The sequence below is a fragment of the Hyperolius riggenbachi genome, chromosome 2 (assembly GCF_040937935.1).
Source record: "Hyperolius riggenbachi isolate aHypRig1 chromosome 2, aHypRig1.pri, whole genome shotgun sequence".
NCBI lineage: Eukaryota > Metazoa > Chordata > Amphibia > Anura > Hyperoliidae > Hyperolius > Hyperolius riggenbachi.
The window spans coordinates 461262024-461285488 of NC_090647.1; the positions used below are offsets into that span (position 1 = coordinate 461262024).

Below are 23465 nucleotides of genomic sequence, written 5' to 3' on the forward strand. Positions count from 1 at the left end.
AGGAGTATCAAAACTGGATCAAACAGGAAATCTTTTGTTTAAATTCCATTGGGTTTCAGAGGGTCAGTGAAGTGCAATACTCTCTCATCAGCATTTCTGTAGTCCAATGTGACCCAGTGAGAGTTGAAAACATTTTCCACCCAATAGTAGACAACCTTTAATAAATCCAGGGGAGGTTTGCTGCATCACTGATCTCTGATTATCTCCAGCCTGGTGATACCTTGGTCTATCCGGTCCTGTGAGTTCTCTGAGAAGGCAATGAGGTCATGCATTCCTGCACTGACTTTAATTCCTTGGTGGCAGAATTACCATGGTTATAAGTCAGTGATGAAACATTACTTATGTCAAAAGCTTCTTCAATGGGCACAAGGAGCAGTCCACAAATAACAGACAGTATGTATATTTATGGTACTGGGAAGTCATACCTCATGCCTTAGGAGACATTGCGGTGATTTATCACGCAGTTTACCATCAGGATCTGCCACTGACCAGGTGCCTCTTATGAATCCATTGATTTGCAATGGACTTTCTGTGAATTTGCTTGGATCTGTAAGCTACAGAGTTATGGCAGGAATTTAAATAGAAGTATACAAAATGAGAGATTGGTCTGGAGACTTCTTATTTTGGCACAGTACTGTTTTGGAATGGGAATATGGATATATATATATATATATATATATATATATATATATATATATATATATATATATATATATATATATATATATATATACTAGACTGATGCATCTTTTTTTTTTTACTTTGTTTTTATTAGCTTTTAAAGCATTAACAGAGACCAGGAACAAAGCATTGTCCAATATGCAATGGTGACAGCATAAGATAACAATTATTACAACTTCTGTGACAATATATCCAGAATACCTGAGGAGACAGCAGCCCCCCATCAAGGGGTATGAAATGTCTCCTGATTTTATTAGGACAATGCAAAGGTTGTGAAAAACTAAAGATAAGCAAACAGGAATGAGGAAAAAGAAAAAGAAAAGAAAGAAAAAGAAAAGAAAGAACAAAGGAAAGAGAAATAATAAAAGAAAAAATATAAAACAAATAGAAGAACCATGAAGCCAGTTTTGCCATAGCCAAGTTCATCCCTCGGTTAGGGTTAGATATGAGTAGGGGTTGGGCATATAGGCATCCTCAATCGTGGGAGAGCATCCAAACATCCCACGGGCCCCAAACCTTGTCAAAGGCAGGTATGGTTTTGACTGATGCATCATTTTAACGGGTTGTAACGATCTGCACATGCAGATCACTATCGTGACAACTGACAAGACAGGAACAGGAAATCCCTTGCAAGGAAATACTGAGATCTGCACAATAGAATTGAAAGCACATAAAAAAAAATTCAGGTACGCTTTAAAGCCCACTAATATAGCTGCCAAAAAGCAATGGTGCTCAGTCCAAAGTAAACAGAAATAAAAACATCAATTTGGTGCTGCTTCCTCGCGGCAATCCTGAGGTGGCAGCTCACCCCATGCGCTTCCCCCCATGTCAAATTTGCCCTCCTGTCCGTCTCCACCGCTGGCTCCAGGCTCCGTCCACAATCCACATACACGCCCCACGTGGTTGCCAGAGTAACATAGGTGCATGGGGGACAGTGTCGGACTGGCAAGGTGGCGGAAATGATGTCACAAGGCCTAATCCTGATCAATTTCACCAGGAAATAGATTAGGAATCAGCTTGCAGTGTATGGGCAGCCGACAGATCTCTCTCTAATCAGATTCGATCTGAGAGAAATTTGTCTCTTGGGCGAATCTGCCCATCCTCACAAGATGTATGTCTACTTTATGAGTTCAGCAAAAGATAATTCAGTTAAACAGCGCAGTCAGTTGAACACAGATATTTTCTCAGGAACAGAGAGCAGACTGATGAGTCATCACTGAGCTGCTGCTCTGCACCATCCAATCAGCTGACTGAGGGAGGGCTGTGTGGCTCAGCAGTAGTAGTGGCTGGTCAATCTTGAGTCACAGGACTGTCAAGAAAGAATAACAAATCTCAGGACAAGCCAGATATTTCACCCGTTGCATCGAGCTGCCTGACTAGAGTTGTGCTTAAATTCATCTCAGGGGGGGTTTAGAAAATCCGACAGTTATTGTATCCAAAACAAGGCTTATCTATGTTAATGGTGCTGTAAATGTTTAAATTTTACATTTTCAGATTCATCCTAATCAAAAAGTAATTCCCTTAAAACAGCTTTAGCACATTTGGCAAATAATGAAATAATACCGGTTGCATCTGTGTGTTCACTGAGCTCCCAACAGGAGACTCTGATTGTTTAGGCTGGGAGTGTGGAATTTTCTAAGAGAATGTCTATTATTGATATAGTTCTGAGGCGAGGAGTGATAAGTGCAGGATAGATCTTCAGTGCATTCTACTTGATTTTGTATTCTGTAGAAAAATAGGCAGTTTGAAAGGAAAAAGAAAATCTGATATAGAAGGCAAAAGAAAAAAAAAAGCATTGAACATTGAGTGCCTAAAACTCTTAAAGTGCATCTGTCACCGACACAAACAGGAGCCAGGATGTTATTTGTGCGCTGCTGTTCAGGGGTGATTTGAACCCATGATGAACTGACGATAGTGTATTTTAGGGAACAAAAACCTTCACTTTGACTAGATCAAATGGACAGCTAACCTACCTTACAGTATACATATTTTAGGCAATATGCAAATCATTAATGGGTTAAAATGTCTTAAAGTGGAGCCAAACTGAAAAAAAACGAGAAATAAAAGTGCGCCAATTTGGCGTTTTCTGATTATGGCTATTATAATGGCACTTTTCTGTGGGGGGACTTTGCTTACTATAATGAGGGAGTATCTAATTGGAGAGGAGGACTTGCCCAGGATTTATTGTAGACACCCATAGACATGGGAGGAAGTGGGTGGGATACACATACAGCTATTGCGGGAGCTGGTGAATTTGGCTCAATATATGCTGACTATTTGGAAATGCACTAACGCTTTCACACCTTGCTTTTTATCTATGTCTCTGATGAAGCCCTGATAAGGTTGCAAAATATGTTGGATATACTTTGGGGGTGTTGTATGTAAATAGTGGCATTTCTAATGGCCTGTGATATACAGGTCTAGATAGATAGTTATATGCACGTATTGAGACAGGAGGGAAGTCAATTGATTTAAACCCCCTGACTTATAAGAGTACAGGTTGATTTCTTGTACATTATCTTTATTAGCGGAGGGCGGAGTTACCTGAGATATATAAACTCCTGCCAACCGAGATAATGTATACTATTGACCTTCCCCTCTTTCAGTGTTCACACTGAGTATCACTTGCCTGTAGTTAGCCATTTGAAATGAGATAATGAAAGTTAAGTTTTATAGACATTTTGATTACTCTGTAATCCAGTGCTTGGTGTAAGTAAAATTCTTGCAACGTACACAGCTGATCTAGTCTTATTAACATTTTTTCTTAAAGTGAAACTAAACTCAGAATGTCCTTTCTGCTCTAAAAAGATTAGCCACAGCAGGATAACCTTCATGGGAAAAATCTTGATTACAATGTATACCATTCCTAAAAAATACCATAACCAGTTCGGCCTATCTGGACGAGCTTCCTCGTCCAGATAGGCACTGGTGCTGCCGCCGGCTCGTGCGCGCGATCGGGCGCGCCCCCGCGTGCGCTCCCGCTGCCCGCCGCTAGCCCCCCGATCAGTGAATGGGAATATAATTCCCATTCACCGATCTAACTTCCCCGCAGAAATACCGACGCTTTCTCTCCAGAGAGCGCGGTATTTCTGCCCCCAGGAAACAACTCCTCAGCATTTTAGTTCCTAGATGCGAGCTGGTTCGCATCTAGGACTTTTTTCACTGTGGCCATCTTGTGGCCAAATAGTAAACTGCACCCACATACATTTTTGATTAAAAAAAAACATTATTTTACATTTAAAATTAGCAGTTTCCCTCCCACACCAAAAATTACCCACATACACTTTTTTTATTTAAAAAAAAAAAAAAAAAACAATTAAAAAAAAAAAAAAAAAAAAACATAAATAGTTACCCAAGGGTCTGAACTTTTTAAATATGCATGTCAAGAGAATATGTTATTATATTATTTAAAATTATAAGCTTATAAATAGTGATGGACGCAAATTGAAAAAATGCACCTTTATTTCTAAATGAAATATCGGCACCATAAATTGTGATAGGGACATCGTTTAAATGGTATAATAACCAGGACAGATGGGCAAATAAAATACATGCGTTTTAATTACGGTAGCGTATATTAATTTCAAACTATAATGGCCAAAAACTGAGAAATAATGAATTTCTTCCGTTTTTTTCTTATTCTTCCTGTTAAAATGCATTTACAGTAAAGTAGCTCTTAGCAAAATGTATCACCCACAGAAAGCCTAATTGGTGGCGGAAAAAACAAGCTATAGATCAATTCATTGTGATAAGTAGCAATAAAGTTATAGGCGAATGAATGGGAGGTGAACGTTGCTCGGATGCATGAGATTTTCGGACCGCGGCGCTGAACCGGATAAAGTTTTAACATGCTTTCACTTTCCAGGTGCACTGAAAGGATGCACTGAAAGGGTTAAGCCTCAGTGTTAACTGTGTGGAAAGAAAGCCAAGGCAGAGTTCCTCTGCATTTTATTTACAGCTTCTTATAAGTATAAGGACTAATTAGAAACTTTGATCTGGCTTAACAAACACAGACCAGTGAATTTCTTAAGGAACTGTGGGGTATATGCAATAAACTGTGTAGCAGAATTAAGTGTGTCAAGTTTTACCGCACAATGTGAAGAGCGTAGTGCACTGTATATAATGCAATGCATTCTGCTCTGCTCATCAGGTGGTAAAACTTTACGCTTGTAATTCTGTTTAGCACAGTTTACTGAATACTCCCCTATATGTGAAATAAAGACTTTTTATTGTGGACTGTGGAAGAATTTGGGTCCACTTTAACTTAAGTGGAGGTACACCTTAAATTTCGGGTGTTGCTAGATTGAAGCTTAAAATACTGTATTATTCTCTCTACCTAGGTGCGTGAAGATACATTTATAGCTATCTGTTCCTGAAGTTCCCAATTTGCCTCACTTAGCTCAGAAGCTGCTGCATTACTTGTAGAAAGTATTCCTAAACACAGTTCAGCAATCCAGCTCATTTAGCAGGAACTTATGAGAATTATGAGAGAAGATAGTGCTTTCATTTCCTGACACTCCCTCGCAGAGAAGTAGATGAGCGGGTCTGTGGGAAGAAGAGATAATAAGGTAGAACTCAAATGAAATGTTGATAAACACAGCCGAACAAATGAAAATGATTAAGGAAGATGCAGTGGATTTGGAAGAAAGGTCAGAGCAGCTGAAGAATACATTTATTAATTACTGTGTCCGCATACGAGAAAAGCTTTGCCAACATCCTTCATCAGCTGAATGGATTTCTAAATTTGCTGTAAATGCCGTACTCTTCCGGCAGAGCCTCTATGGAGCATGCCACTGCTCAGCTGCATAATGTAAGTGGATTTGTAAACAGCCTTCAAGGTAGTCCTGATTAAAGGGATACTTGTGTTGTGAACTGCTTGTCTCTGCATCCATTGCTTTACTGCAGAAAGACTTCAATGTTCAGTTTTTACATGGTACTCTGTGCACCAAGTTAATGTTCCCCAACTATGCTGTGATCAGGCCTTCTCTTGGCCCATATACAATTAACATGTTTCTCCTGAGTTCTCTCCTAGGAGATAATTTTTGCTTTTAAAATAACTATTCAGCACTTTGCAATTAAAAGAATACCAAAAAGTAAATGAAAAAATACTGTCAATATTATTCTAAATATGTTTTTACTTGCTGGTGGCTTAAAAGGCACTTAAAGCGGAATATAACTCTGCATTTCAACTTTGCTCAAAAACATTATTTACAGTATATTATATGCAACCAGCATTTTTTTTTTACTAGACCAGCATTGGAAGGGTTACACACAGAGCTTTAAAGTTCCTGGAGAGAAATGCAAACGCATCCGAACCTTACATAGATACATTTTGCTTACTTAAATGTATCTAAGTGTGGAATGTGACTCACTCTCTCTGACTGTGCAGGAGCTGGAGGACAGCCAAAGAGTGTGTAACATTTCTCACTTGTTACATTCTATTTAGTTAAATGTATCTATCTGAACTTCGGATGCGTCTGCATATCTCTCCACTGAACTTTAAACCTCTGTGTGTAACCCTTCCAATGCTGGTCTAGTAAAAAAAAATGCTGGTTGCATATAATATGCTGTAAATAATGTTTTAGAGCAAAGTTGAAATGCAGGGTTATATTCCGCTTTAAATGATAAGGTGTGAACATACAGATCTCTTATCCTACTGGCATTATCTCAAAATAGAGAAGTCAAACAGCCATCTATCTCTTGCACATTAAACAATCTCTTGTCTTTTGCCTGCGTAGCCAAAACTCGGGGGAGATCAGGGCTGGATTTACCGTAAGGCACTTTAGGCACATGCCTACAGGTGTATGATGATGGAAAGGTGGCTCACTCACTTCCCTTAGCACCTCCCTCCTTTCCTATACAGAATCCTGATGAGAGCAAGCTACTCACACTGCTTGGCCATCCACTGACGAGATCTCCCTTCAGTCAGGGGCAACTCTAGCTACTTAATATTGAGGGTAATTCTGGCTACATAATACTAAGGAGTACCTGTAGCTACTTATGATGGGCAAGGGCAGTAATGGAGAAGTGACAGCTGGGTCAGACAGCACACTTGCAGTACAGTTTGGGGTAGTAGTGAAGGGGGGGGGGGGGGGGCGATATGGGGGTTCATGGAGGACGACGTCTATGGTGCCAGGACTTCTGTGCAGTGGAGATTTGAAATCATTTTAGGCATAAACTGCTGTTTCACGTTGTACTGTACAATTTTGAACAGTTTTTTTTACCCTGTCTTGCAGTATTATGACCAATGGGAGCTGTTTGAAGATGTGCTTTTGCCTAAGCACAGATATGGCTTATCTACCTAACTAACCTGAAAAGAACTTTCAAAAAGCACCAAGAGACCTTTAGAGTTCCCTCAATAAATGGCTGTAATATTATTACAAGAATTCGGAAGTGAAATATAACATTTTGAAGCAGAAAATGAGGTCATAACATGGGAATTGTACTGCTCCAGGCATTCTGTTTATTCCTAGCTCAGGAAACAGAAAAAACATCTCAGTTAACACTTGATTCACCAACATCTTGAGAAGCTTCTGTATGGTTGCCATGGATGATCTCAGTTGCCCCTCTTTTGGTCATCATGACACATGGTCTTCTCAATAGGCTTGCACTTCCTGCACCTACGCAGATAAAGAAATGACAGGCGTTCAAACCATCTCATGTTGGCATTTTTCCCGCCAGCCACATTGATCTCAGTGTTTTTTGTCCAAGTTGCGGCTACTGAAAATAGATTTTTCTCTTTTGCCTTGATTGGGGTCAGGTCTGGATGAACTTTCTTTTCATCCTTCAGGCTCAGAAAGTAAAACTAAAAGAAATGCTCGTTTTATTTTTAAGAAACGTGACCTTGGAAAATGTTAGGAACAGCTTTTCTGTGCAGAAAAAGAATCCATCTTAGGTCAAATGTCAATGATTACCAGAAGTTATATTTGGGCTAAAGATAGAAATATATGAAGTGGGAAATCTTGCTTTGGGGAACTTTAGAAGCCCTTTTCTTTTTTCTTTATAATACATGGAAGATAAAGTGGTTTCATGAAAAGTAAAACAAAGACCGACGTTTTTAAGCTTTCTACTCTACCTTGGGAATTGAAGAAGAAAATTGCATACTGACACTGTACCATTATTAGTTATTTCATTTATGAGAGATATCTTTCTGTTTCTGCAGTGTATGACTCAATTATGTTTTTCTTTTATCTTTTAGGCATGATTTCTGCAGTGTTTAATGGGATTAGCAACAAGGCAACAGGAAGCTGGGATACAAAAAGAGACCCAACCCCGACGACTGTTGTAGAAGATCTAGAAGGAGAAGTACCTTTCATCACAACAGCACCAACTATGACATTGCTGAACCACCACCCTCTGTTAGAAGGCATTCTCCATGAAACTATAATGAAGAAGGATTTCCAGCATCTACCACCTTACTTTGCCAGGAACACACAACCCCAGGAGAGTAACGAAAGACTGTCGACCATCAGAACAAAGGTTAACCTAGCTCACCTAGAAAATTACCCAACATCCCATGAGGATTTGTCTACACCTACAATGCCTCTTGGACCATCCACAGTAATAATGGACACTACATCAGCTGTTACCGAAAATCACAGGGACTTTGATAAATTACAGGGAACCATGTCCTCCTCAGTGCCGGTCATAGATCCTTTACCAGCTTCTGATACTCACGGTATCCTCCAAAAACCTAAAAGTAAAAATTATTATGGCCAACAGGAAGATACAAACCATCTATCATCTGTTACTCACACTAGTTCTTTAGCCACAACACAGGATAGCATTAAACCTGCTGCTTCTAGTATTAGTAAAAGTGCTTCTAAAAGTGTAACACTTCCAAGCATTTTGGAAAAAAAGAAGGTTCCTCCTCACCTATCACAATCTACAGTCACTGCAACTGAGGAGGAAGAAGAGACCACTACCAGCACCATCATTACTACAACTGTGACCACAACTGTGCCAGTACCAGGTAACTGTCTTGTTGTTATTAGTTGCATGCATTATCAATGGAAATAGTAGCCGATTTGGCTAGTTGAGAGGTAAAGGAGGTGGGTTTTAGTCTTGAAGTCAATTCAGTGTTACCATCAGAGGGATGCAAGCAGCACTACTGTTCTGGGTCCAAACAATATAGTAGTTATATATAGCCAAGTCACCTGGCACTGCAAGGCCAGTAAATAAGATTTCTTGCCTGCTGTTTCAAACACATCCCTGATCTTCCCTCTCTCCTCCTGTTCCAGAGGTAACTGTAACACACTTGTAAACTCCACCCCTTCTTCATCCACCGTCATTTGCCGTCCCAGAGATGGGCCCTAGGCAAGGTTGTAGATTTGGGACCCCCTTGTGGTCCTTCTGGTAAGCTGAAGTGGAGAGAGGTAAAAGAAGGCCCCTTTGTGCGAAGCAGGTGGTTTTGGCGCACAGAGTATTTAACAGGAGTTTTGCGGCAGCAGGGAGAGCCATCATTCGGCTCTCCCTGAGTCCAACTCACTGGCTGTACAATACGTACGCCCCTTGACACCCACTAGGCCACAAGCACCTGCCTATGTTGCCTGGTGGATGATCCTGTTCTGTCCCCTCCATGTAGGACAGAAGAAAAAACACACAGCCAGTCCTGCACAGACAGCAGCACAGAGGAAATAATAAACCTGGGGAGGAGGGAAACAGAATACATGTAAGCATTGTGTGCCTATGTATTGCTTGTGTATTGCATACATGGATTACTTGTATACTGTGTGCTGAGTCATTTAGGGAGGTTGGGGCAGCTGTACCCACACTAGATTCTTCGCAGAGGTGAGTGACCAGCCTCCATGGCCAAAAAACACCCAGCACAAGGCTTTGGGCTTAGTATTAGTTTTGGACATTCTTATCTGGCTGCAGATTAAAATGGAAAGATAATTTCCAGGCCATTATAATGATGTTTTCAAAGCAATACCGAGGAGAGTTGAAAAAGTATGCTTTTACTTACCTGGGGCTTCTTCCAGTCCCCTGTAGTCTTGAAGGTCCCTCTCTGTCCTCCCAATCCCCTCTTTTTAATCTGTTTTCAGCCCTGGTGCGGTCCGCATGTTGGCTGGGTCGCCCATTACTGCGCATGCGCTGGTGAGGGACCTTCACATTTAAAACTACAGGGGGCTGGAAGAAGCTCCAAGTAAATAAAAGCATACTTATTAACTATCTGTATTCCATTGAAGCCAGATGACTAACTTTTTTACAAAGAGGTCAGTAATGACTGCTTCTATTTTTCTCCTATTACAGGTGGGTGTACTTTGAAAAACTGATATTTGGATTAAATTGCGCTGTACTTTGTTTTAGCTAGTTCTAATTCTAGCTCTTTTTTGTATATGCACTTGAAACAAAAAGAAAAACCGAGAGCCCAATATAGTGCAGTAAGTCTAACAATTGTTGGCGAAATAATTAACAGATGTGGATATACTCACAAACACGGGTTACCACATAGGCAACCACTTGAACTGCAGGTGGGGAGTATTAGAACCTGACCCCACTCAGGTTTAAGAAGTCGCTCTCTGTAGATAGAAAGAAGGGGACAGTCCCCTCCACCCAAGGTGGACTATATACTGTGCAAATTTGGACAGAGGCGCCAGGCAGGTTAAAATGATCTAAAAACAACTAAAAAGGAGGAGTACAGGTGGACTTACCTCCTGAAATGATGGACAATCGAGATTGTTCAAATCGCAAATAACAATTTATTTTGGCACTCCGCAACGCGTTTCGCAGGTATAACCCGCTTCATCAGGCAAGGAGTGCAAGCTCAAAAAGGTCCAATAGTGGCAATGCGCCTCTGTCTCACAGAGGCGCATTGCCACTATTGGACCTTTTTGAGCTTGCACTCCTTGCCTGATGAAGCGGGTTATACCTGCGAAACGCGTTGCGGAGTGCCAAAATAAATTGTTATTTGCGATTTGAACAATCTCGATTGTCCATCATTTCAGGAGGTAAGTCCACCTGTACTCCTCCTTTTTAGTTGTTTTTAGATCATTTTAACCTGCCTGGCGCCTCTGTCCAAATTTGCACACTCTTTTTTGTATATGTAAAGATATCCTACCTTTTTTTAAAGAAATGTGTTGTAATAAAGTGATATTTTAAGTGGTTACCAAATGATTTGACTCAATACTTACCTTACCTTCTTATCTGGACTATTATTATTGTGATCCCCCCGAAAATTCCCTATTTTTGTAAAAAATTATCATCTTTTTTGGGAAACAGGGGTATTGTACATTTATTTGTCATGTTTTACCGATGAAATCACTAGATCGGTATTTATGGAAAGTTTTTGGCTCAAATAGTTCTAATTAGTTACCTGGTTTTATTTTATTATTTTTTACAGAACCCTGCAGTAAAAATTTCACTGCATCTGAAGGCGTACTGCTATCCCCTATACTTAGGAACTATCAGTATAATACCGGATTGGACTGCAGCTATACAATCTACGTATATTCTGGATACGGTGTTGAAATTAAGGTAAGTACAATGCATGGAATATACAAGATTATGTGGGTCTATGTTTAAAGAGTGGTGAACTGAAAACAGCTTGCCTCTTTTTCATTCTACATATTTCAATATCTGATCTCATCATTCAAACACCATATTTAGAAAAGGGACATTAGATTTTATTCTCTGGCAATCAAGTGTTTTGATGGACGCACTGAACCCTAAAGTGGTGATCTAAAGCTCCATTCACTTGAATGTGATGATCACAGGGCATGACCGTTGCTCCTCACAAGAAAAAGTATCAGTATAAGGCCCGTTGACCTTCATGTTAGTCACACAACACTAGTTCTGAAAGTGTCAATCTGCGATGGTGGTCTGCACTTCTTCTACTTTCTCTTTCTAAATACCCTCTTACAGTCAAATCAGGGGAGTAACTACAAATCATGGGTCGCCCAGCAAAACATTGATGGGGCCACAATGTTCACACCTTTTCTATTGCCGACCCCTGGTGACCTTCACAGCCTAGGGCCCATCTTGCAAGGGTCATAAAACAAGTGTGGACATCATCATCTTCACACACATAACAAAAACTCCTGATATGAAGGGTAGGCCACTTTACTGGCGGGAGTGAAGTAGTACTTGTGTCCCTCCCCTTACTGCTCTGGGACCCCTGCAATGGAAGGGGCTGCTCCCTTGTAGTTACACCCATGGGCCAAATGGTAAAACAAAAGGCATTGTTGAGACATTGGGCCCACTCCAATTTACTTTTTATTCTAAGTTGTCTCCTAGGTTATAATTTTTCATCTTCTGTTTCAAATAACTTTTCAGCACTCTGCAATTGAAAAACAAAGTAATAAAAGTAGGTGAAAAGTACTGACAACATTATTCTGATTTTTTTCTTGCTTGCTGGTGGCTTAAAAGGCATTTTAATGATAAAATGTGAAATTATAATCTAGGAGAAAACTTGGGCAAAAGGTGAATTGGATCGGGACCACTTTGTCAACTTTTCTTCAAAATAACTTTTCAGAACTTAACAATTAAAACAGTTCTAAAAGTGTTTAAAAAAGTAATATCAAACTAATGTTGAGTCTTTCTTTTTTTTTTTATGTAAGCTTAAAAAGTACAGAGGTATGGAAACTGTGAGAAAAGTTAACCTCTTGAGGACCGCAGTGTTAAACCCTCCTAAAGACCAGGCCATTTTTCACCTAATAAGCCACTGCAGCTTTAAGGCCTTGCTGCAAGGCCATTCAACTCAGCACACAAGTGATTCCCCCCCCCCCCTTCCTTTTTCTCCCCACCAACAGAGCTTTCTGTTGGTGGGGTCTGATCTCTCCCCAGATATTTTTTTTTCATAAATATTTGTTTTATTCTTTTTTAAATAAATATGCCTATTTTTTAAATTATTTTTGTAGTCCCCCCACCAGCCAATCAGCATGATCAGCTGTCATAGGTTTCTGGATCAGTTGGCTCAGGCCCTAACAAAAAGTCTGTTTGTAATGCATCTGGGTTCATCTGTAGCATTACTGCGAAGGATACTCCCATCTTGCACAATGTTTATGGGCAACTGAAGCAATTCCATTTAACTAATGTATGGTACACTTCTGCTCCTTAACCAGTTCGCATTCAGTCGTTTTTCGCTTCATGCATCCGAACAATGTTCACCTCCCATTCATTAGCCTATAACTTTATTACTACTTATCACAATGAACTGATCTATATCTTGTTTTTTCCGCCACCAATTAGGCTTTCTTTGGGGGGTACATTTTACTAAGAGCCACTTTACTGTAAATGCATTTTAAAAGGAAGAATAAGAAAAAAACGGAAACAAATCATTATTTCTCACTTTTCGGCAATTATAGTTTTAAAATAATACATGCCTCCATAATTAAAACCCACGTATTGTATATGCCCATTTGTCCCGGTTATTACACCATTTAAATTATGTCCCTATCACAATGTATGGCGACAATATTTTATTTGGAAATAAAAGTGCATTTTTTCCGTTTTGCATTCATCACTATTTACAAGCTTATAATAAAAAAAAAAAGAAATATTTCATCTTTACATAGATATTTAAAAAGTTTAGACCCTTAGGTAAATATTTGTGTTTTTTTTTTTTTATTGTAATGTTTTTTTTGTTTTTTTTAATTAAACATTTTATGTGGGTATTTTTGGGAGGGTGGGATTGAAATTGTATTTTTTTTTTGTAAATATGTGTATTTTTATTTTTATTTAACATTTAGATGTAGTTTACTTTTTGGCCACAAGATGGCAGCCATGAGTTGTTTACAGTGACGTCACTCTAAGCGTACCACGTACGCTTAGAGCGACATAGGAAGCAGAAAAAGCGTAGCTTCCGAGAGAAGCTGTCGCTTTTTCGGCGGGGGAGAGGAATCAGTGATCGGGCACCGTTGCCCCATTCACTGATTCACTGGCTAACAAACCGCCGGCCGGGAGCGCGCGTGCACGCGCGCGATCGGCCGTGTGGACGCGCAGGAGCGCACATGGCTTCCTGGACGTGAGTTTCACGTCCAGGAATGTCAAATAGTTAAACAGACAGTGAGAACACCTCAATGGACCACTAGAGAAGGGACAGCATGCAATCATGTGAACTGAGCCTGTAGTTCACTGTGATAGTGCAATACAGCACTTATTTCCTGTTTACCATCAGTAGGTGTACAATGCCCAACCATTAGATCTCACTAGTGTGAACAAGCCCTTCATCTAAATCTGTGCTGTGCTTTTGTGGATGCTGTGCAAATCAACAGATGTTATTGTAACATACAGGCTGATAGATTGCAGAACCAGATCATCTACAAGGTAACTTAAGCAGGGACTTAGGGCCTAATGGGTGTCCAGGGCCCTGTCTGGCACCTTTTCTGATCTTCTCTGGGAACTACCTTATCAAAGTGGCCAGCAAGTGGAGCTAAATTTGTTATTTTACCCAGGGCCCCATTGCATGATAATTCTTTACTGATAGATTGAAAAGCATTTCCATATCCTTGAAGGGTTAAAAATAAAGTTTTGCCACGGAGCTGAACATTAAGCATTAAATAGAACTTTGCTTGCGTGAAAGGAAGTCTGTAATTAAAGGCTTAGGCTTACACCGCTGACATCCTGTCGCTCGGATAATACAGTAATGTGCTGAAACACCACGTCATAAGATTTGGTAGTCATTCTAACAATTCATCCAACCTCCATACAACCGGTGTGCGTAGCCTGCAGATTAATTAGAGGCTGGCATGTGCAAAACAAGAAAGCGATCGGCTCGCACACAGACATGCAAGTAGTAAAGCGTACAATTACAGGAAGGTACCTGAAGCTCTAAATTACTGTGCAGACTGGTACAGCCACTGAAATCCCTGCAAAAATATACAGTACAAACATTTATTAATGTTCTCACAATATGTATAACAATCTAGATGTGCCCACATAATACACCCTCTTGTACCTCAGTATCAGGTTTTGTACTTGTTCCATTGTCTACAGATTGTTATTTGCAGTCTTTTGTTATTTAATGCAAAGTACTGAGTTATATACTTTTTTTTTTTGTATTTGGTGATAGATAGTATGTCATGCAAACCTCTTATCTAGAAAGTCCACCACTAGAACTCCTAGAACTCGTCTTGAGGCATATAATTTCGATAAGCTGGCATTTTTCTACCAAAGAAATGAGCCAAAAGCTGGGGGTTGGCTTATCTGCAGGGTTATGTTTCAAGATTGGCTTTAAAGGGACTCCGAGCTCTGAAAAAAATGGAAAGTTGTACTCACCAGGGGCTTTTTCCAGCCCAGTGCTGGTCGGGAGGTCCCACGCCGGCGTCCTGGCTCCTCTCCTTCTCCCCGCTCCGGAATGGCTGGCAGGCCGCAGCCCGGGCGACACTCTCCCGAGTGTCGGGCTGCTTCTTCCGCATATGACGCGGATTACGTCACACGCCGGCCGCCTCGCGTCATCACGGCGGCCGGCGTGAAAGTACTGCGCATGCGCGAACAAAGCGCGCATGCGCAGTACTTTCACGCCGGCCGCCGTGATGACGCGAGGCGGCCGGCGTGTGACGTAATCTGCGTCATATGCGGAAGAAGCAGCCCGACACTCGGGAGAGTGTCGCCCGGGCTGCGGCCTGCCAGCCATTCCGGAGCGGGGAGAAGGAGAGGAGCCAGGACGCCGGCGTGGGACCTCCCGACCAGCACTGGGCTGGAAAAAGCCCCTGGTGAGTACAACTTTCCATTTTTTTCAGAGCTCGGAGTCCCTTTAAAACGGACCCATTTCTCACCTTTCTCTAAATTAACTGGGATATATGAGGGTGTAGGCAAGCGTTGTAGCATATATTCTGGTTGAACTTGATGGATGGATGGCTTCTTCAACCAAACTAATGACTTAGACATGGGGCATATTCAGAAAAGTCTGATAAAGTTGTCATGCACAAGGAGCGCATGGCTATTTTACTGTAACTTACGCTGCCAGGGTAGCATGCATTACACAATTAGCATGAGCAGGGTAAAGAGTTAAGGTCTACTTCAAGCTTCATGTGAATTCAATGCTTCCTCCTTCCAAACCAGAAGGAGGAAGTATCAGAGTCACAGGAACGCACGGCTTGAGTGACCTCCACATGACCCTGTCCACTAGCTTTAGTGCTGAAGTGGGTTGTTTGAATTGCTGAGTCCTGAAGTCGAACACCAACACTAATAATGAACAGTATAAAAGAGTGGCAAGGTTCAAATATTAGGGATCTCCTGTCACCAAACAAAATAAATTAAGCAAAGAGATAAGCACATACATTTTCTGGTTACAGAAGCAATTTTAGTTTACTATCATGTTCTTCAAATCCATGACCATTTGTTATCTATGGCAGTGAAACCTGGATTCCCACAAAGAAATATGAGGCCCTTGGCAGTTGGGAAAACCAAGTGTTTAGGAAAATCTGACCTGTATGGGAAAATCATGTATTTTACAACTGAAAGGACAACTGAGATGTGTATGTATAGTACCAAGTCTCTGCTTGAAATAGTTACAGGTAAACATTGCAAGTGACAGTTTCTATCCGGGTCGGGACCGGGTCGGACTGGGTCAGAGTATAGCATAACCAGGGCCGGATTTAGGCCTAGGCCACCACAGGAGCAAGGGCACCAAAGCAGCAAACTAAACTGGTGCAGTATTTGCAAGACTGCAAATGCTGCAATGCAGGAAGATCAAGTGAGCTCCTAATCTCCCTGCTGCCAGCCACCTTGCTCTCTGTGCACGTTGGCGTTGTGGCGTGCGGCTACGGACTTGGGCAGCATTGGAGACGGAGGGGAAGAGGAATTTTCTGCACTGGAGATAAGCAGAGAAGTGAGTGACACTGATGGCTGCTGCTGTGTGGAGGCAAGCTGTACTGTTTGGGGGGGAGTGGGAAAGGGAGGGATTAAGGGAGTCATCTGGCTATCTAAACTGGAGGGGGAGGGGAAGGGGTCATCAGGCTACCTATACTAGAGGGAAAGAGGGGACGGGTCATCTGGCTACCTATACTGAAGGGGGGAACTAAGGCTATCTATACTAGAGGGAAGGATGGAGGGGTCATCTGGCTACCTATACTGGAGGGAAGGGGGAGGGGTCATCTGGCTATCTATACTAGAGGGAAGGATGGAGGAGTCATCTGGCTACCTATCCTGGAGGGAAGGGGGAGGGGTCATCTCGCTACCTATACTGGAGGGAAGGGGGAGGGGTCATCTCGCTACCTATACTGAAGGGGGCGGCTGGTGAAATTGGCCTTGGGCGGTAAAGAGTACAAATCCGGCCCTGAGCATAACCCTCACTGATAAGTACTGTAATGGCAGCCATAATACACTTTCCTGTCAGTAAATGGCTTCTGAGAGCAGGAAAGAGATAAAAGGGATCAATAATTCATAGATTTGAGCTCTGGCATACTTCAAAGAAGGTGTCATTGAGCAGAGAAAATGAAACACTAAAAACTGAAAAACTAGATTTAAATGTAAAATAAAACTGTGGGATATCTAAAAAAAAGTCCGTTTTAGGAGAAGGAGAACAGATACAATTGTTTTTCTCATCAGTTTATTTTCAACTTGGATGTCCTTGAACTAAAACTGATCTTTAGCATATGATCTGATTAGAAAACCTTTTGTTCTTAGTTTTCATTATGGCGCAAAAGAGTCACAGCTCTGTGTGGACTTTTTTTGCTGCCTGTGCCCCACTGGAAGATCCTCTCCTCACTTCCTGTTGAGGTAGCCACAATTTCCAGACAAGAGCTCACTTCCTGTTGAGTTAGCCACAATCTCCAGGCAAGCGCTCGCTTTCTCTTCCTCTCCAGACAAGAGCTGAAAGGAATTCTCAGGAAGGAGAAAAATAGCAATACAAATCCAATAGAACTGCCAAACTGAATTCAAAAACTAGAAATGAAAAAAGATTTGGCTGGACTTCCACTTTCACCACCTCACATGGTTTTCTTTTATTAGTTTCTATAGCAAAACTGAGCCTGATATATTGTGAGCTTCTAGTGCAGCTTTTGTGCTCTGTTCCTAGCTCACAGGTTCCACAGATGCTGATATTTTAGAGAACATCTTAACTGTTCCTTCTGCATTTTTCTGTATTTAAATTGCCGCTATGGAGATCACTCATACCTCTTAGCAGAGAACACAGAAATTGGCAGCGACGTGTGAAGGTTACTGATACTGAAAAGCACACAATGTTCTCTTGTATTGTCCTGTTCTGGAAACCGGTGGGAACTGAGATGTTCTCTTTAAGCCAATGTTATTTTATCCTATTCATTAAGGGATTTATACTGTATGAAAAGTCATTTCAAACAAGTACAACTTTATTCAGCCATATACCAAAATAGCACTCTCAAGTCTGAATAGGCATTTTCAAAGAATAATGATACATAATGCCATACAACAGTAATATTAAGGGAAGATTAAAGAAATAAGTCACTCAAAACATAGATATTCAGTTTTAATACTAGACTAAAAGCTTGTTCACACTAGGGGTGTTTTCGTCCTTTTTTCAAGCGCAGGCGATTTTTAACATCGCCCCCAAAACGCTTGTGCAGTAAATCTCTATGAGAAGGTTCATATCAGCACAGTTCATGCACTGTGCGTTCATTAAAGCGGTGCCTGCACCATTTTTGGGGCGTTTTTGCTATAATGGAAGATATAGGAAGAGCTCTAAATGCTCACGAAACTACTTTATGCGGCAATTGCATTTGCATTTTTTAGAATAAATGCATTGTATTTATTCTTTTCCAGGTCAAAGAGTTCACTTTCTGACTTGCGTCAGGGAATGAATTTCAAAACCACTCTGCCAAAGCGCTTAAGCGCTTTCTCCAAAAACTCAGCGCGCAGTGGACCACTGGGAGGGGGAAAAACGCAAAAAAAGACAAACGCTTGTGTTTGCGTTTTCGTTATTAGGTACGAATGAGGCCTAAAGGTGCTTAATGATACCATGTCATTATTAAGCAATCTGAATTTTCAGAAAAAATGTTGTCTTTCTGCTTGCCACAATGACACCTGATATACTAGGGGTGGTCATACACAGTGTGGTCCTTTGTACATTCTTACTAACAACGGTTTAATAGGAGAGCCAACAGAGTGGATGTGATTTGGAACTTTTATTTAAAGGATACCCGAAGTGACATGTAACATGATGAGATAGACATGTGTATGTACAGTGCACAGCACACAAATAACTATGCTGTGGTCCTTTTTTTCTTCATCTGTCTGAAAGAGTAAAATATCAGGTATGTAAGCTGCTGACTCAGGCCTGACTCATACAGAAAGTGACTACAGTGTGACCCTCACTGATAAGAAATTCCAACTATAAAACACTTTCCTAGCAGAAAATGGCTTCTGTGAGCAAGCAAGAGATAAAAAAGGGAGTTTCTTATCAGTTAGGGTCACACTGTAGTCACTTTTTGTCAGGACTGAGTCAGCCACTTACATACCTGATATTTAACTTTCAGACAGAGAAAGAAAAAAAGGACCACAGCATAGTTATTTGTGTGCTAGGCACTGTACATACACATGTCTATCTCATCATGTCACATGTCACTTCGGGTATCCGGGGTAGGTAGTCCCTAAATATACTTACACACGTCCAATAACTGCCCATAATCATTCTAAGAACATTTTGGGAAGGATCCTTGTATAGACACACTGCTGGACAAAACATACACCTTGCTCCAACTAGTAGTTTAAATGGGGAATATAGTTCAGACATGAATGGGAGGCTGGCAAAACTGGGGGAGCGCAGTTTATGAGGATACTGAAGAATCCTTAGGCATGGCCACCTCATACATTTTCAGGTAACTTTTAATCCCCCCATATGTGGGCCACTTATGGCTCGGTCTCTGACTAGAATGTAATTGGTTAGTGATTGAATTTTACATAACATTTACAGACATATTATATAAATACTTACATTTCAGGAGAAATCTTGCTCATCTCAGTCCATGCAAAGACTGAGAGATTGGGAGGCGAGCGCATGTTGCTTGACTTCTGTCTCGAAATAACCAACTTGTCCTTAATGAGTGATTGGTTTTGTTTTTGAAAAATCAGCTCCTCCCACTTTTTTCAATAGAATCTCAGGTAAAAAGGAAAAATGCTGCCTTTCTTCGGAATGCATTAAACATTAGTAAAGTTTCTGGACACAGAGATTGCACACTCTGTTAATACTGTTTACTGTTAATTCCGCTGATAAAGTAGCAGACTTTGCACTATTAGCATGACCCACATTACCTAGGTTAGGCAGAGCTCCCCCACAGTTAGGCAGAGTGCCCCTAAATCCCTGGCATCAGTGGTGGGCACCTGTAACAGAGAAAAGACAAATACTCACCAGCAGCCTGGCTTTACATTTCTTCAGTGCAGCTAGCAAATCTCCCACCAGCTGTCAGGCCGGACTATAATGAAGTTCTGGGTGGTTTTCTCACATGAACAATGTCATAAGTTATGTCAACCTTATTCTGTTCTGCTATTAGAGAGAAGGTAGGGATTAATAATGAAAGGAATCTCACACTGGCACATTTTTGGTTTTACTTGTACACACTGCTGTAATTAGAATTAGTTATCTCACACACAATAGGTGTTAAAATAGAGGGGGGAAAAGCAGACCAAAGCCAACTGACACAACAGGCCCAAGCATGCTTCCCCCTCAGTCACAGAAGATATAGCGCTTTTCTCTTGGCATACTCAAAGCACCACAGCTGCAGCCACTAGGACTTGCTCTATAGGCAGTAGCAGTGTTAGGGAGTCTTGCCCAAGGTCTCCCACTGGTTTACTGAACAGGAAGAACTGAGATTCAAACCCTGGTCTCCCTGTGTCAGAGGCAGAGCCCTTAACCATTATACTATCCAGCCATTGGTGGATAGTGCCCTCACACCCATATAAACATATTATGGACTATGTGTGGTTGTTTGATCTCTCCCTAGTTTATTGACATATTAATTTTATACATTTTTATTGCACTGACACTTTCTACAGATCTAAAAGGCACCTGACGAGCATCTAAATTTGAAAACGAACCATGCCCTAAGGGAGGCTTGTAAATTATGTGAGTTTTCGTGGGGGCACTGTTGATTTACTTACCTACAGGGGTCTGCACCATACTCCCTCCACTCCCATCTATATAAGGCCATCCATCTTGCTGCTGTTGTTCCTGCAGAACTGCAGGATTGAAGTGTACATGGGGATGTGCCTCCGACAGCTAGGAGATGTAGCCGTTAATGCGATTGCATCTCCTGGCCGGTATGCACTGCGGCAAACAGGAACACGCGATATTACCACCTGGCCCCCCTGGCCCCCCTGGTCTGTGCCGCTCACCACTGCTGGCTTGTCTGACTGGGATGCGGTCACCGCCTGTGCGCTGGTCATGCCTAAACTCACGAGCTGTGCCTACCCACCGCCTATCTGAACTGGGCAAGCTCTCTGCCACACATGCTCAGCGAAAATAAGCCCTTGTGCACAGTGTGCTTGTTTCCAGTGGGCATGCCCGGAGGAGAGGCATGTCAGCCACCAACGTGGGCACTTCCAGTCCAAGATCAGGATAAGGGTCCCTGGACCAGGAAATGGGGGGTAGAAGTACACAGTCTGCAGAGGTCTTTGTAGGTGAACTTCCATACCACTTCATGTGGTTTTACATTGTATAACCACGTTCAGGTGTGTTTCTATTGTTTGCATTATTACAGTTTCATGCAGCATTCACAGCAAGGTTTGTTGTTCATTATAACATATATAAATCCATCCATCACAAGCTAGTTGTATTAAAAACTATTTCTTACCATGGATGACTGTGTGACCTCATCCACCCAGCCGCTACCTTACTAACGTACAACCCTCACTAGGTTAATACAATTTGGGCAAGGACTGCAATGTACAGCAGGCATGAAAGTGGCACTGAAGCCCAAAAAACCTTATGATATAATGAATTGTATGTGTAGGAAGGATAATTCATAGATCAGCAGCAAATAAATGAGTCTCATAAATTTATTTGAACTTTCCTGCAGTAAAAGTGAGAGACAGACCACAGACTTCAGAAAACAGCACTGTAGCCGACTAAACTTGGTCAGAGAGCGCAGAGAAGCTCTTTTGCATAGATAACAACTGAAGTTTCTTAACTGTTCCTGTACTGGAAACAATATGACACTCATATCTGTGCTACCAATGTTCTATTTCTTAGTCTACTATACATACAAATCATTACCTCATAAAAAAAAAATAACTTCAGATTCCCTTTAAAAAAAAAAATCCTACTCCAAATGTTCTGGATCACGTATGACTGGAAATTGTTGGAGATATCTCAGTAAATCAGTCCCACTGACTCTCAAAGGAGGGGGTTGCAATCTAATATCCCCACCATAGCCTCAGGCCATTGTCCCTATTAATTGTCTTTATAATCTATTAGAGTAAGTGAGCTGTTGCTATTTCCCATTTGTAACAAAACATCTTTAAACAGGAGGGAGTGCCGGCCACATGGTAGTTTTCTGATTGGAAGCTTTCAATTAATTCATTTATATTGTTCTCAGGTTAGTAGCACAGCACATTAACTTTTATTAAGTTGCTGAATCTCAATTTCCCCCTGTTCATAAGGAGAACCAATTATTGCCCCCTCCTTTTTGTCTAACCATGCAGACACCATCTGAGCAATCTTCACGCTCGTCTTGCGTATAAAACGTGACAAATAAAATGCAGAGAAAGTAATTAGAAAAAAGTGCTGAAGAGAGACCTCAAATAACTTTTCTTCTTATTGTGCTACATGAATATTTGTCTTTATATTCTAGGCTGACATAGAAAAAAAAGAGATGAGTCTAACCTACTTGTAACATCACTGGAGCTAAGTGCTGGCAGGGGGGCTTCATGCAGTGACTAATATGGAAATGTAGTTAAACTGATGTAACCTTTAGATTTAATAATACATCTTCCCCAGGTTTGTGATAAAAAAAATATATAAATATGAGTGCTAAGATCAATATAGAAATGTGTGTTCACCTATTGGGGAGCCAATTTATGGGACCACAGTTGTCGCCTTCTGATACTGCATACCTGCTCGGTTTATCCCCACTGCGGCTACCATTAGACTGCCGATAGACTGGTCTCCTCTCACTGGGGAGCCCCTATCGCTCAAACATAGAATTACATCTGACTTCAGAACCATTTACCCCCCTCTCCCCTGATGGTTTTTTGATATTTTGAACATCTGAGACGATGCTATTATGTTGTATATACTGGATACTTTGGTTTTATTCTCATCTTCCTGAACATTTACTTGCAATGATATGCCTCTGAAGAAATAGATGAATAGCTACGAAATGTGTGTTAGGCTGCATATTGTATATTTTCATTGACATGATGATTATACTGTAATTGCACTGCTGTCTACATGCCTGGCCTTTAATTTGTTATATATAAAGTTTCATTTTATATGTACCTATGTGACCATACTAGGCCTCAAAACCAGGGCCGGTTCAAGTAACAATGGGGCCCTAGGGCAAGCTTAGCCTGGGGGCCCCCCAACAGACATCACCCCGACCAAAAAGCGTCATCAGAGGCCCTTTGTTGCAGCAAATTTCCCTCCTTCGTCCCTGAGCTGGCTGCTGACCCTCCCCCAATCATCCCCCAACTTAACAGACTCTGCAGTGTCCCTGGGAAGCAACAGTTCAGATGGGGGAGGGACAACTTGGGGGCCCCTACAGGCTCTGGGGCCCTGGGACAACTGCCTATTTTTTCCAATGGTAGCTCCGGCCCTGCTCAAAACCATACACTTTTTTTCTTTGATCTGTTTTTAGGACCACAATTGTACTACAAAACATCAAAGCCACAAGCGTCTACAATACACTTAAAGCGGACCCAAACCAAAC

At 41.4% G+C, this 23465-nt stretch overlaps 1 protein-coding gene across 2 annotated transcripts in view; it reads left to right on the forward strand.

The window, feature by feature from the left end:
• SEZ6 (seizure related 6 homolog) overlaps nt 1-23465 on the forward strand; it is a 759189-nt gene that overhangs the window by 382401 nt on the left and 353323 nt on the right. Inside the window, exons 1-3 of one of the 2 annotated variants that reach the window (XM_068270135.1) lie at nt 5416-5491; nt 7880-8653; nt 11024-11157. In XM_068270135.1, coding sequence (XP_068126236.1) covers nt 7882-8653; nt 11024-11157 — 906 coding nt within the window. In that variant the 5' untranslated portion in view covers nt 5416-5491; nt 7880-7881. Of the gene's footprint in view, nt 1-5415; nt 5492-7879; nt 8654-11023; nt 11158-23465 lie in introns of those variants that run through there. The other variant, XM_068270134.1, reaches the window with a different exon arrangement.